General features: G+C 63.5%; 1 protein-coding gene across 3 annotated transcripts; it reads left to right on the top strand.

Annotated features, from left to right (window-relative positions):
• Positions 1-1803: 1803 nt before the first annotated feature.
• LHX3 (LIM homeobox 3) lies at positions 1804-10727 on the top strand. 3 transcript variants are annotated; one of them, XM_032162719.2, is made up of 6 exons: positions 1804-1998; positions 6185-6356; positions 7129-7331; positions 7955-8106; positions 8193-8361; positions 9234-10727. In XM_032162719.2, exons 1-6 carry the CDS (start codon positions 1920-1922, stop codon positions 9650-9652), a joined length of 1194 nt encoding a protein of 397 aa, XP_032018610.1. In that variant the 5' UTR covers positions 1804-1919; the 3' UTR covers positions 9653-10727. The 3 variants fall into 3 exon arrangements, with proteins under 3 accessions (XP_032018610.1, XP_032018609.1, XP_032018611.1); XM_032162718.2 differs by lacking the exon at positions 1804-1998 and adding an exon at positions 3747-3990; XM_032162720.1 differs by lacking the exon at positions 1804-1998 and adding an exon at positions 4914-4920 and having other exon boundaries at positions 7129-7348; positions 7957-8106; positions 9234-9652.
• Positions 10728-12254: the final 1527 nt, after the last annotated feature.

The following is a 12254-nucleotide window of genomic DNA, read 5'->3' as shown; positions in this document are numbered from 1 at the left end:
GCCACCACACCCAGCTGAGTGTTACTAACTCTTAAAAATGAATTTCCTGGGGTGACCTGGAGTGATGTGGGACAGCGTTGTGGTTTACTGTCTCCAGCTTCAACCTTTCCAGAAACCCTTGTGGAGGGCAGTGTTGGCTGCAGGTTTCATCATATTGCAGTTTGAGGTCACCACTATTTGGGGAACAAGCTTGCGTCCTGCTGAGGGGCAGGATTCAGCAGAGCGTCAGTGGTGGGGCTGGGCCATCGTGGAGGTGGCCCCAGGAGTCGTATGGCCATGCTCAGACACACCTCGTGTGGCCTGCTCAGAGCTGGATGCCACGTTTAGGCAATGTTTAGAGTCTATTTTCTAAAGTTTTAAGTATTTTAAGAGGTATTGAGACTAATGAATATAATAGTTCAGTAATTTAAATGCTTATTTATTTTCAGTGGAAGGATTTTTATTAAAAAGAAGCTAATTGACATGGAAATGTCAGTGAAATTTCTTACCTGCAAGGAAAGTGAACATTTTGTATTTAAGTAAACTATAATGTGCACATTTTAATAAAGAAATCTGACGTTTGAAAAAATGGTGATTCTTTTGAAATGTGAACCAGCTCTACCAGTGGGAGTTGTGGTAGAGGCAGTGGGTGCAGAATGGACCCCTCTTTCTATTCACGTACTGGACATCTGAAATCCTAGAATTTCTCCTATTGAACCAACCATTGGCTTTTGGGACACAGCCCAAGGGTCGGATGGAACGTGAAAGATGGAAAACAGTGATAGATCACCTCCCTGGAGCTGATCTGGATGAGACTCTCACAGGACAAGACCCTGGATTTTACACAGATTAAAGGGCAGCTGAGATGCATGTAAACTACACACTTCAAAGTGCACGCGCAGCAGCCCAGCCTGAGGGCACCTCAGAGGACCCCCAGCTTGCGTGAGCGGCCATCCCTCTGCTTCCTGGGTGTGAGTGTCCTGCTAAGGCTGTTTGTGGTGCTCTGTGGGGTGCCCTTGACCCCTTGTTTTCTTCTGCCCCTCCCCCATTTTTGTTGTGCCAGTGGGGGTGGGGCAGTGGTCTCCAACAGTCTTGCCTGCGGCTTTGGAGGAGTCCGGTTGGCACCTCCCTGGCCAGGCTGTGCAGAGGCTGGCAGTAACTCAGTCACTCGGCAGGCACCGAGCAGACGCCAGCCTGGGTGTGTACTGGGCGATTCCTTCAGGCCCTGCCTGTGCCCAAGTTCTTGAGTCCTCAGCAGTGCTTTTGTTACGGGGAACTGCAGGTGCCTCTCCTCCTGGCAGCCTGGGGGGTGCAGACTGAGCTCCTCCCAGAAGTTGGGGGTTGAGTTCAAGGAGGTTAAGAGTGGAAAGTTCCCTGACCAGCAAAACACCTGCAGAAGAATGCCCCAGTGAGCCCTGGGCTGGAGGTGGCCAGGCAAGGGGCCGCCCCGGGGCACGGCCTGGGCACTGCCTTCCAGAGGCCGCACGCCAGAAGAGTAGGGTCAGTGTCCTCCTGCCCTGCGGCTGGACGACCCGCTTGCTGCGAATCTCGGTGAATCCCAGCGCCTCAGCGGGGCCTAGAGCTTAGGGAGGAGCGGGAGCGGCCACCCTGGGTCTCGGGGGGGCGAGAGCGGGTGCTGCCCCGAGTGCGGCCCAACCCAGCCAGGGGGGAGGCGCGCCTGACGCTGCCCGCCTGAGCACTGGGGCGGGGGGCAGAGGCGGGGGTGGGGACCGGGGCGGCAAGAGGGGCCCCGGGAGGTGGGCGGGCGCGCGGGCGGGGCGGGTAACGGGCGCCTCCTTCAGCACCGCGGACAGCGCCCGGCCCAGTGCCTCCCGGGCTCCCTGCTCCGCACGACGCGGTGATACTTGGGAGCCCCGAGCCCTCCAGGGCACGCTGACCTAGGAGGAGCGCGGCTCGCGCCACTCGGCCTGGTGGCCGCGATGCTGCTGGAAACGGGGCTCGAGCGCGACCGAGAGAGGCCTGGGGCCGCCGCCGTCTCCACCTTGGGCGGGACTCGGGGTAAGCCCCAGCAGGACACCGAGGACAGAAACGGCAAGGGCCGGCAGAGGCGCGAGGAAGGGGGTGCGTGCAGGGCCAGCGGCCAGGCAAAGAAAGTCCCGCCGCTCTGCAGGCGGGACACAGAGATGAGAACAGTACAGAGAGTGAGTTTCCAGATCCCAGGGTGGTGGGGAGGGCCTGACGCTGGCCTGCAAGAGTGAGGGATGGCGGTTGGAGTGGAGGTCCCTAGAAAAAAAGGGGGCATCGCAGGCACAGCTGGGGGGCGATGGGGCCGAGCAAGGGGTGCCAGGTTCCCCTGGTGACCAGTGCCCGTCAGCTCTTGCACACAGCCCAGCCCAGGCCTCTGGACCCCACAGCAGGGGACGGAAGCCTGGGTCTCCCGCCTGAACCACCCTCCCCAAGGGCCATTCCATCACCGCGGACGCTGGGAAATAATGGAGGCATTGTTGGAGGGCTGGCCAGATTTCAGCAGGGTGGGCCGCCTCCTTGACCTGCCGCCGCCCCTTCCCCAGTCCAGCCACACACGACCCCTGATCGCTTTGGCAGCAGCTGACACTCAGCCACCTGCACCCAGCACAGCCCGCACACACTCAGCTTTGCACCCGCGTGTCCTTGCCCTGGCCCTTCTCGGGTAACAAGTGCTGTGCAAAGTGAAGGGGCAGAAAGCTGGCTGCATGGGCCACTGCTCAAAACGGACACATGGGACCTGCTGGGAGCTGGGAGGGAGGGACTGTGGTTTCTTGTGCCCATCCTTCTAGGCCTGGGCCTTAAGACTCACAGTCCAGAAGCCATAGTCAGAGTGGACGGAGTATTGCTGTGAGACCCACAGGGAGAGGGACCTGGAGGATGGCATCAGCCCCTGGTCCCCCAACCCTTCCTGTGTGTTTTTCCGCGCTGCCAGGGCCCCCCTGCCTTTGCCATGTCCTGTGCTGCCGAGGGCCGCCCGTTGCTGTGCTCTTTCCCGGGTGGCTGCCCAGGGCTGGTGCTGGCCCAGGGCCCTCTGGGCAGGGGTGGGTGCGTCCCTCTGCCTGCAAGGACGGGTGGGTTCTGGAGAGCTCACCTGTGTGGACTGGGGCAAGGGGCTGAAATATCAGGTAAGGGACCGTGTTCCGATGGAGCCAGAGTGCTGGGGGCTGGAAATGGAAGGTGTGCCCTGGGGCTTCCCCGGCTCGTCCCCGCACGACCCGAGGTCTTGGCTGCCTGTCCAGGACACAGAGCCTGTTCTCTATCAAGGATTGCCTTTCCTCCCTGAGCCCAGTCCGGGGCCGCAGTTCCAGGAGTGGAGCCCAGAAGCCTGTTAGCATCTGGGATCGGTCCGGCACCTTGCGGTTCCGGTACGCAGCCTTCGGCGCCACACTCACCCCTTCTGCGTTTCGGGTTGAGCTCCTGACGACCATCTGCTGCTCCCGAGGCCAAACCTCAGCGGCGGGAGGACCCGGCTGCCTTCTCGACCCCTCTCCCGGGAACCTTAGCCCTCCTGGCGTGTGCTCCAGCTCAGGCCTCTGCCTCCGGCCCGCTCTGGCGCAGGAAGCTGCGGGGCCGGGACGAACGCCGGCGGGAAGCCCTGACCTGGGCCCTCCCCTACCGGTGCCCGCCCTCGGGCCGGGCACGCAGGGAGGCCTCTGGGCACCGCAGGTACCGGCGCAAAGGCGCGCAGAGTCCGCAGTGGCCCGGGCTGGTCTCCGCGACCCCCGGCCCCGCCCCGCACCGCGGCCCCGCCCCCCGGCCGCTCCGCCCTCCGCTCGGCCAGAGGCTCCGGGCCCCAGGGCCTCCCGAGGGCGCAGCGCCCAGCAGCACCGGGAGTCGCTTGGACGCCGGTTCGGGGCTACTGCGGGGTGGCGTCGCTGGGCCCGGGAAAGTTCGGGACCGGAGAGTGGCGACGCCGGGCGGCGGGACCCATGGAGGCGCGCGGGGAGCTGGTCGCGGCCCGGGAGTCGGCGGGAAGCGACCTGCTGCTAGCGCTGCTGGCGCGGAGGGCGGACCTGCGCCGAGGTGGGTGCCCGGGCCGAGCGGCTGCACCGGGGAGACCCGGAGATCCTCGGCCCTTTCGGGGCCTGGCTGCGGAGGCTGGCAGGAGCTAGAGGATCTGGGCGGGAGTGGGTGCGAGGACCCCGGAACGTCCGCGCCTGGGCGTCTCAGCCTGAATTTGTTTCGGGGCCCCTGGCCTGGGTTGTCAGGGAGTGAGTGAGGTTGTGGCACTGCGCTGCTCCGGCCAGGGAGCTCTCGGGGGTCCAGGGTGGGCTTAGGAGACCTCTGCAGCCCTGAGGCAGCTCCCTGGGCTGGAGGAGGCGCAGGGAGCAGTGGCGGGGCAGTGACCACGGGACAGGAGGGTCCCCAAGAAGGCCGCCCCACCCGGACTCTTTCCACGTTCCAGCGGAACAGAGTCAGATGCAGGGGCCAAGGTCGAGCTGAACTCCGACCGTCGGTCTCCCCGAAGTCAGGTTTCAGCGTCTGCGCCCACAGACACCTGCTCGGTTTATCCCCGGTCAGGGCCCGTCTGTAGGAAAAAGCCTCGCTTCTCCAGGCCCCCCAGTTTCCCGGTGGCACCACTCTAGCTCCCAGCACTTTGGTTCTTAGAGAACCTGGACAGTTCTCCTCGACTCCTGGGCCAGCTGGAGCCGCAGGATGGGGAAGGAGGCCCCGGAGCCAGTGGGGAGTGAGAGAGACCGGCCGGCGGGAAGGGGGTTACATCCAGGCTGTGGGGGCTCGCGGTTCTCTACTTATTTATTTATTTATTTTTCGACGGTTCCTGGGAGGGGTTGGCCGCGGGGGCTGGGAGGCGGAGAGAGGGAGGGAGGGAGGAGGACTGCGCGCCCGGCGCTCGGGAGAGCTGTCCGGAGCGGGCGGGCTGGCGTCCAGGCTCCGCCGACCCCGCCATCTCTGACACAGGAGACCCCGCCGGGGCTGGAGTCGCCATGCAGCGTAAGGCTGGGGTCGCGGGCGCGGCGCGGGTTGGGCTGGGGCGGCTTTTGCCCGACGCGGGCTCCCGCGGCGCTTTGCGGTCGAGTCGCTGTCCGGTCCGCGGTGCTGAATCCGCGCTGTGTCGGCCTGTCGGGCCGCCCCGCTCCAAGCCGGGTCCTCGCCTGCGATCGCTGCCCACGATGGGGACCCCGGACGCGCAGCGAGTCCTCAACGCTCCGCACCCAGAGCTGCGGTTTTGCCGGATGCGGGGCGCATTCATCGCCAGTTTCCCGCCACTGAGGGGGGAGGCGGAGCCCAGTTTTTTCCGCCGGAGGTCGAGGGGACCCCTTCCCGGTGTCTCTCACCCACTGGGAGATGGGCTGGAGCCGGCGGGGTCCACAGCCAGGGAGGCGGGTGCAATATGTCAGTAGATCCCGGTCCCTTTAGCGGGCACTACTCTCTTCCAGAGACTTTTTCTAAGTGAAGAGAGTCCTCAGCCCTTGACACCTGGAAAACCCACTCACAGACTCGAGGCTCCCACAGGGCAGCCTTGGACCTCCCCAGCGTGGTTCCTCCAGGGGGCCTGCAGTCCCGAAGTGGGGTGTGGGGGGCAGAAGCAGCGGGAAGCCAGACGTTTGAGTAACTCTGACGGTGTTGGGGGCACCCATGCCTGACACAAAGGCAGTGGACCGGCTGGTCCAGTCCACTCGTAAGTACTTTTGCGGCCGCCCAATGATGGGGAAGGCATTGATATTTACCCCGGAGGCCTGCAGACAGGGCCACCAGGCAGGGCAGCCACATTTGTGAGGTGTCCCTAGAGTGGCCATGACGCTTAACATGAAGGAGACCCCGATGGGGTGCCCCAGCTCCGGGTGACGGTGAAGACCCGTTTCCCTATGTTTCCTGCCTGGCTTCAGAAAGCAGATCCCCCTGGGGTGGGGTTTTCATTTGAGCTCCACATGCACCCTTCTTGGCACTGGCAACATTTTGTAATTGAGTATTCAGCCTCGTGAAATGGCCTGGGCTGCTTTCCTGCTCACACACACAGTTTTAGACCCATGTCAGTTTCCCCTTAGCTCCTGCCGTAGGATGCGGTGCCTGCGCACTCCCGGAACTTGCAGGGCCACTTAAGCTGGCTGGGGAAGAGGGTGTGTAGGGAAAGGAGGACCCCTCAGCAGCCCTGAGTCCTGCGGGCCGGAGGGGAGGCTGGCTCGCGTTGGGGTGGGAAGGTGGCTTCACTGCCTCCTGGTCTACGAGGTGACCCAGAGCTTCCTCGTGCCCACAGAGATCCCGCTGTGCGCCGGCTGTGACCAGCACATCCTGGACCGCTTCATCCTCAAGGCCCTGGACCGCCACTGGCACAGCAAGTGCCTCAAGTGCAGCGACTGCCACACGCCACTGGCCGAGCGCTGCTTCAGCCGAGGGGAGAGCGTTTACTGCAAGGACGACTTTTTCAAGTGAGCCCCGAAGCCTCGCCTCGGTGTGGGAGCGGAGGGCACGCCCGCCCCAGGGAAAGGCGGCCTGGAGTTCTACCACCCCAGGGTCTCGGTGCGGGAGCAGAGGGCACGCCTGCCCTAGGGACTCCTCCCCTCACAATCACCCAGGCCAGGTCCTCGAAGCCCGTCTCTCGCAATCCCAGCCCCCTCCTGTCACCCAGGCAGGGCACCCTGCGGTCTGGCCGAACTAAGGGTGAGGCCTCTCCTCTCCATGGGTGCTCCCTGGGTGGCTGGGCCTGGCTGGGACATCAGCAAGTACTATTTGGGAAAAAAAGCAATTTATTTATTAAATCACAGAAGCAGTCATTAGAGAAGATACACCCATGTTTGTAGGATTCTACTGTACTTAGTCCCTCCGAAATTGGAGATGTTTTTATTCCTAATGCTGGGACCCAGGGGCTCCGGCCCAGTGGCCTTCATGGCTCCAGCTGTGGGGTGTGAGGGACCGGCCCCAGATAGGTCCTCTCCCTCCGGATTCACCTTCCCAGATCCAGCATGGGTCCTGCAGGCAGTGGCAGCCGGGCTCCCCGAGGTCTTTCTGAGGTTGAGGTTCCCTTCTCAGTGGGAGTGGTCAGCTCTGCCCAGGGGGACAGGCTGGCGACCAACCTGCAGGGCCCGACAGGGCCTTCCTCCGGGGCCGCCTCCCCAGGCAGCCGCTTGCCGCTCTCCGACCCGCTCGGGGCGAAATGAGCCTCGTGCTTCCGCGCTGAGCCCGGCCCTGTGCGTCCCGCAGGCGCTTCGGGACCAAGTGCGCCGCGTGCCAGCTGGGCATCCCGCCCACGCAGGTGGTGCGCCGCGCCCAGGACTTCGTGTACCACCTGCACTGCTTTGCCTGCGTCGTGTGCAAGCGGCAGCTGGCCACGGGCGACGAGTTCTACCTCCTGGAGGACAGCCGGCTCGTGTGCAAGGCGGACTACGAAACGGCCAAGCAGCGAGGTCAGCCAGGGGACGACGCTCCCACCTTTCCCGGTCTGAAAAAGTGGGGCTGAGGCCAGGCCCGGGGCGGGGGCGTCCGGGGAAATTCTCTCCCCAAGCGCTCACTAAGGGGGCCTGGGCTAGGGCGGTGTGGGCAGCAGGAAGCCGAGGCCGGGAGCGCCGGAGTCACGGACAGACCCGCGCCCCGAACCGCTTCGTTCGGTCCGCGGTGTGCGGCTTTTCACCCCTGGTCGGAATGATTGCCCTAAATTCTTGGCCGCGAAGACTGGGCCATACCCACACCCTTAGAATAAAGGGGAGCCCGCGGGGAAATCAGAGTGCTTGGAGTAGGGAGCCGAGGCTGAAGGCGGGGGCGCCATGGAGGGTGCTGTGATTTTAGGGAAGACGCCGCCCCCACCCCCGCAGCAGAACCCGCCCTCCGCCGGCGCCCCCTCCACCCCGGCCCGGGTGCTGCCAGTTTTCGCCAATCGCTCCCAGCGCCCGCGCGTTCCGAGGAGCCTGTGGGGCGGGCTGGGGGTGGGCACCAGGGGCCCCGACGTCCCGCGCCGGCCGGGATGGGGAGGGCTGGGGGTCCGGCTGGGGCCGGAAGGGCTGCCGCGCCTCACCGCTCGCCCGCCGCGCAGAGGCCGAGGCCACGGCCAAGCGGCCGCGCACGACCATCACCGCCAAGCAGCTGGAGACGCTGAAGAGCGCCTACAACACCTCGCCCAAGCCGGCGCGCCACGTGCGCGAGCAGCTCTCGTCCGAGACGGGCCTGGACATGCGCGTGGTGCAGGTCAGCGCTCGCCCCTGCTCCCCTCCTGCCTGCGGCCTTGGGGGCCCCCGCAGAGCCGGGCGGCCGCTCACCCACCCCGTCCCCAGGTTTGGTTCCAGAACCGCCGGGCCAAGGAGAAGAGGCTGAAGAAGGACGCCGGCCGGCAGCGCTGGGGGCAGTATTTCCGCAACATGAAGCGCTCCCGCGGCGGCTCCAAATCGGACAAGGACAGCGTTCAGGAGGGGCAGGACAGCGACGCCGAGGTCTCCTTCCCCGGTAGGCGGAGGGATCGCGGAGCTGAGAGGGACGAGCGCGCGTCGGGGGGGATCGCAGGGGTCGCAGGGAGCCTGCGGATCTGAATTTCCCATGGAGTTAGTGGACTCCTTAAGTTCTGCTTTCACTTACAGAACCTGCTCCCCCAGCACCCTCCCCGCCCTGGTTGGCCACGCCGGACCACTGCTTTTCCCCTGGTGGGGACACAATCCCTGTGGCCCGACCTGTCCCCAAGCTGGGCGCCTACGGGCTTTCTCGGGGGGGGGGGGGGGGGGGGGGGGTGTCCAGGCCGTCTCTCTGGCTCCTAGTCCTTGCAGTGATTTTTAGGAGAATGAGCAGCGCATTTCGGTAGACTGAGTCAAAGTCCCAGCTGCTTGGAGTTGGGGGAGGGGGCTGCCTGGGGTCAGGAAGAGAAGGTTCCATACCCTTCTGTGGGGCCGGGATTATTTCATTCTCCGGGCACCGGGGATGCTGTGTCCCTTTCCGTTGACGCCCATCCTCAGAATGTGGACAAGACACTCTCTTTTGGGCTGCCTTGTGACCTGGGCTACTCACTCAGCCACTCTGGAACTAAATATCCTTGTCTGCAAAATGTGGGTGGTGGTATCTGTGCCCCCTTCCTAGGCTGCTGTGGGGCTGGTCCTGACTCTGATCCCACCAGGCCTGAGACACCCGGGCTGACTCAGGGATGAGGGCAGTGGAGGGGCAGGGGCAGCCATGCCTTCCAACAGCAGAAGGGGCCTGTGCTGACCTGTCAATGTGGTGTGGGGCAGCCACTCCTTCTCCGGCCCAGGGGTGCCTCCGCCTGCAGGATGGGACTCTGAGGGGCCGCAGGTGGAGGGCAGGCGCTGACTGAGCCTCTGCTTCTGTTGCAGATGAGCCTTCCTTGGTGGAAATGGGCCCGGCCAATGGCCTCTACGGGAGCTTGGGGGAACCCACCCACGCCTTGGGCCGGCCCTCGGGAGCCCTGGGCAACTTCTCCCTGGAACATGGAGGCCTGGCAGGCCCAGAGCAGTACCGAGAGCTGCGTCCCAGCAGCCCCTACGGTGTCGCCCCATCCCCCGCCGCCCCGCAGAGTCTCCCTGGCCCCCAGCCCCTCCTCTCCAGCCTGGTGTACCCAGACACCAGCTTGGGCCTTGTGCCCTCGGGAGCCCCCGGCGGGCCCCCACCCATGAGGGTGCTGGCAGGGAACGGACCCAGTTCTGACCTATCCACGGGGAGCAGTGGGGGTTACCCCGACTTCCCTGCCAGCCCCGCCTCTTGGCTGGATGAGGTGGACCACGCTCAGTTCTGACCCAGGCCCAGCTCCACCCTGCACTGGACACGAGGGAGCTGCCTCTGGGTGGGTGGCTCTGGGCTGCTGGGGCTTCCGAGGAAGTGGGGCCAGGGCATCAAGGGAGCACTGGTGCCTTCGGAGCCTCCCACTGCCGACCTCACAGCTCCCTCCCTGGGGGCTGAGGGACCCACCTGGCCCCTCCTCTGACACAGGGCTGGCCTGCCAGGTGGCCTCCCAGCAAGCCGGCCTTTTTTGTAAGCAAATTTCTCCCCTTTGTTGAGCAATTAACGGAGCACTTGCTGCTATTTCTAGACATGAAATGTCACCTTGCTGAGGCCCAGCCCAGCCCAGCATAGCCCGAGGGCTGGAAAAACACTTTCATCTCTAAAACTGAGAAATGATCATAATCGTGCTTTCACTTCCTAGGCTCTGTGTGTCTCGGAGCCGTCACCCCGAGGCTCCCTCTTTAGGTTGGAGATTGGCCTTGCCTGTTGAGGCAGGAGGCCGCAGAGGCAGGGACACACCTGTGTCTGCCGGGAGAGGCCCCCTCCTCTCCCCAGACCACGGGGGCCTCCCTGCCTCCAGCCCCGCCTTCCCTGGGAGCAGCTTTCCCCAATCCCCAGGTCTCTAGATCTTTCTGTTCTCGAGTATCCTGTGGAGGAGGCAAAAATGCCTGGGGCCCCTTCTCTCCAAGCTCAATTCTCTAAGCCCCTCAGGGTCTCCTCCTCACCCCACCCCAGGCCCTTGGTGTCCAGGCTGCACCCACAGATTGTCCGTTGCCAAACAGCCTGCCCTCCCTGCCAGAGCCGGCTCTGCCAGCCCCAGATTGGGAAGTCTCCCCTCTGGAGAAGGGTGGGGCTCCTCTGAGCCTGCCCTGCCTCCTCCATCAGATCCTTTGGGAAGAAGTTTCTGGGAGACGCCTGCAGCTGTGCGTGCCCCAGACACAAAGGCTGGCCTGTGTGTAAGTCAAAGTCACTCCCGCAAACCTGGATCTCGAGCTACCTATTGGTTCTGTGAATGTTCTGTGTCTTTTATTTATTCTCGGGTGATCAGCTCTTTCCAAGACTTCAATAAATTTGTCAGTTACAGTCAATGGAAGGCCCATGTTTTTTTGAGGCTGCGGGGGTTGGGGAGTGTTGGATGTGGGGAATATTCTGTGAATGTTGAGAGGCAGCCCTGGAGGGACCCTGGGTCCCCCTAGTTCGTTGCTTGGGCTGGCACCTAGTATGAATTTGGGCTCTCTTTACCCCTGGATCTTGGCCACGCTCTTGAGCACTGGAAGGAGGTGGGGGGAACAGCCCGTCCATTCCTGATGGAGGGGAGGGTTTCGGGTCTCCACACCCTGTCCCTGGGAGAGGCAGGGGTTGGGATGTCCAGAGAGCATGATGGGGGTGGGGGGTGGGCCGTGTGTGCCACTCACAGCTTGCAGCTGGCACCAACCCCAGGACATAGGCTGGTAGGGTGACCAGGCTCATGGTCATGGAAGTCTCTCCAGCTTGGATTCCAATCCTGGCTCTTCTAACTTGCTGTGTGACCCTGGGCTGGGGGCTCGACCCCTCTGAGCCCTGCTTCCCCGTCCCCACCCCCACCGTAAAGAGAAGACAGCGATGACAGTCCCCTCAGAGGGCAGAAAGAAGTTGTATGCGCCCCACCCCCACCCCCAGGTGAGTGCTCCTATAGGGGCAGTGGTAGAAGCAGGCAGGGTTGGCCCTTCTATCTCGGCCTTCCCTCCTGCAGGGTGGGAGGGCTGGGCCTCCTCCCTGAGGGTCTCTACCTCTGAGGGTCTCCCTGGAGCAGAGTGGGGGCTGGAGGGAGGAGCCCCCTTGGAGCCTGGGCTCCCTATTTCTCAGTGGAGGGGGAGGGAAGGTGGAAGAGCCGGGGAGTGGCCTCAGTTCCCCCAGTAAGGGTGGGGAGGCCCCTCCAGAATGTGGCCAAGGGAAGCTGCTCTGAGCTGCAGACCCCCAAGTCTCTCCAGGACCAGCCATCTTTTGGGGGGAACTGGTTGAGACCAGTTGTATGTTTTTTTTCTTTTAAATGGAGTTTTGCTCTTGTTGCCCAGGCTGGAGTGCAATGGCACGATCTCGGCTCACCACAACCTCCGCCTCCTGGGTTCAAGCGATTCTCTTGCCTCAGCCTCCCAAGTAGCTGGGATTACAGGCGCGCAGCACCATTCCTGGTGATCCACCCGCCTTGGCCTCCAAAAGTGCTGGGATTACAGGCAGAGCCACCGCACCTGGCCATGGGAACTGTTGTCTTTCGAGGGAAGTCCTTTTCATCGTTTTGGGATGTGTGTCAGGCACATCCTCTTCTGAGTCCCACAGCGGCCTCTCCCCTCAATCTCACAGAAGAGAAAGCTAAGGCCCGGGAAAGGGGAAGGAAGGGAGGAGAGGGGAGGGAAGAGGGAGAAGGGGAGGGGAGGGAAGAGTGGGGAGGGAGGAGAGAGGAGGGAAGAAGGGGAAGGAGAGGGAAGAGGGGGAAGAGGGGTGGGAAGCTTGGGAGAAAAGAGCGGTAGACTGTCCTCAGCCATGCAGGCTTGGGCGAACCTGGGGTCTGGGAGTGATGGGGCTGGGGCAAAGGAGCTCTGAGAAACATCACAGGGAGAGGGTCTGATGTCCTGTCT

The sequence above is a fragment of the Hylobates moloch genome, unplaced genomic scaffold (assembly GCF_009828535.3).
Source record: "Hylobates moloch isolate HMO894 unplaced genomic scaffold, HMol_V3 SCAFFOLD_10, whole genome shotgun sequence".
Taxonomy (NCBI): domain Eukaryota; kingdom Metazoa; phylum Chordata; class Mammalia; order Primates; family Hylobatidae; genus Hylobates; species Hylobates moloch.
This window is presented reverse-complemented; position numbering and strand designations above follow the sequence as displayed.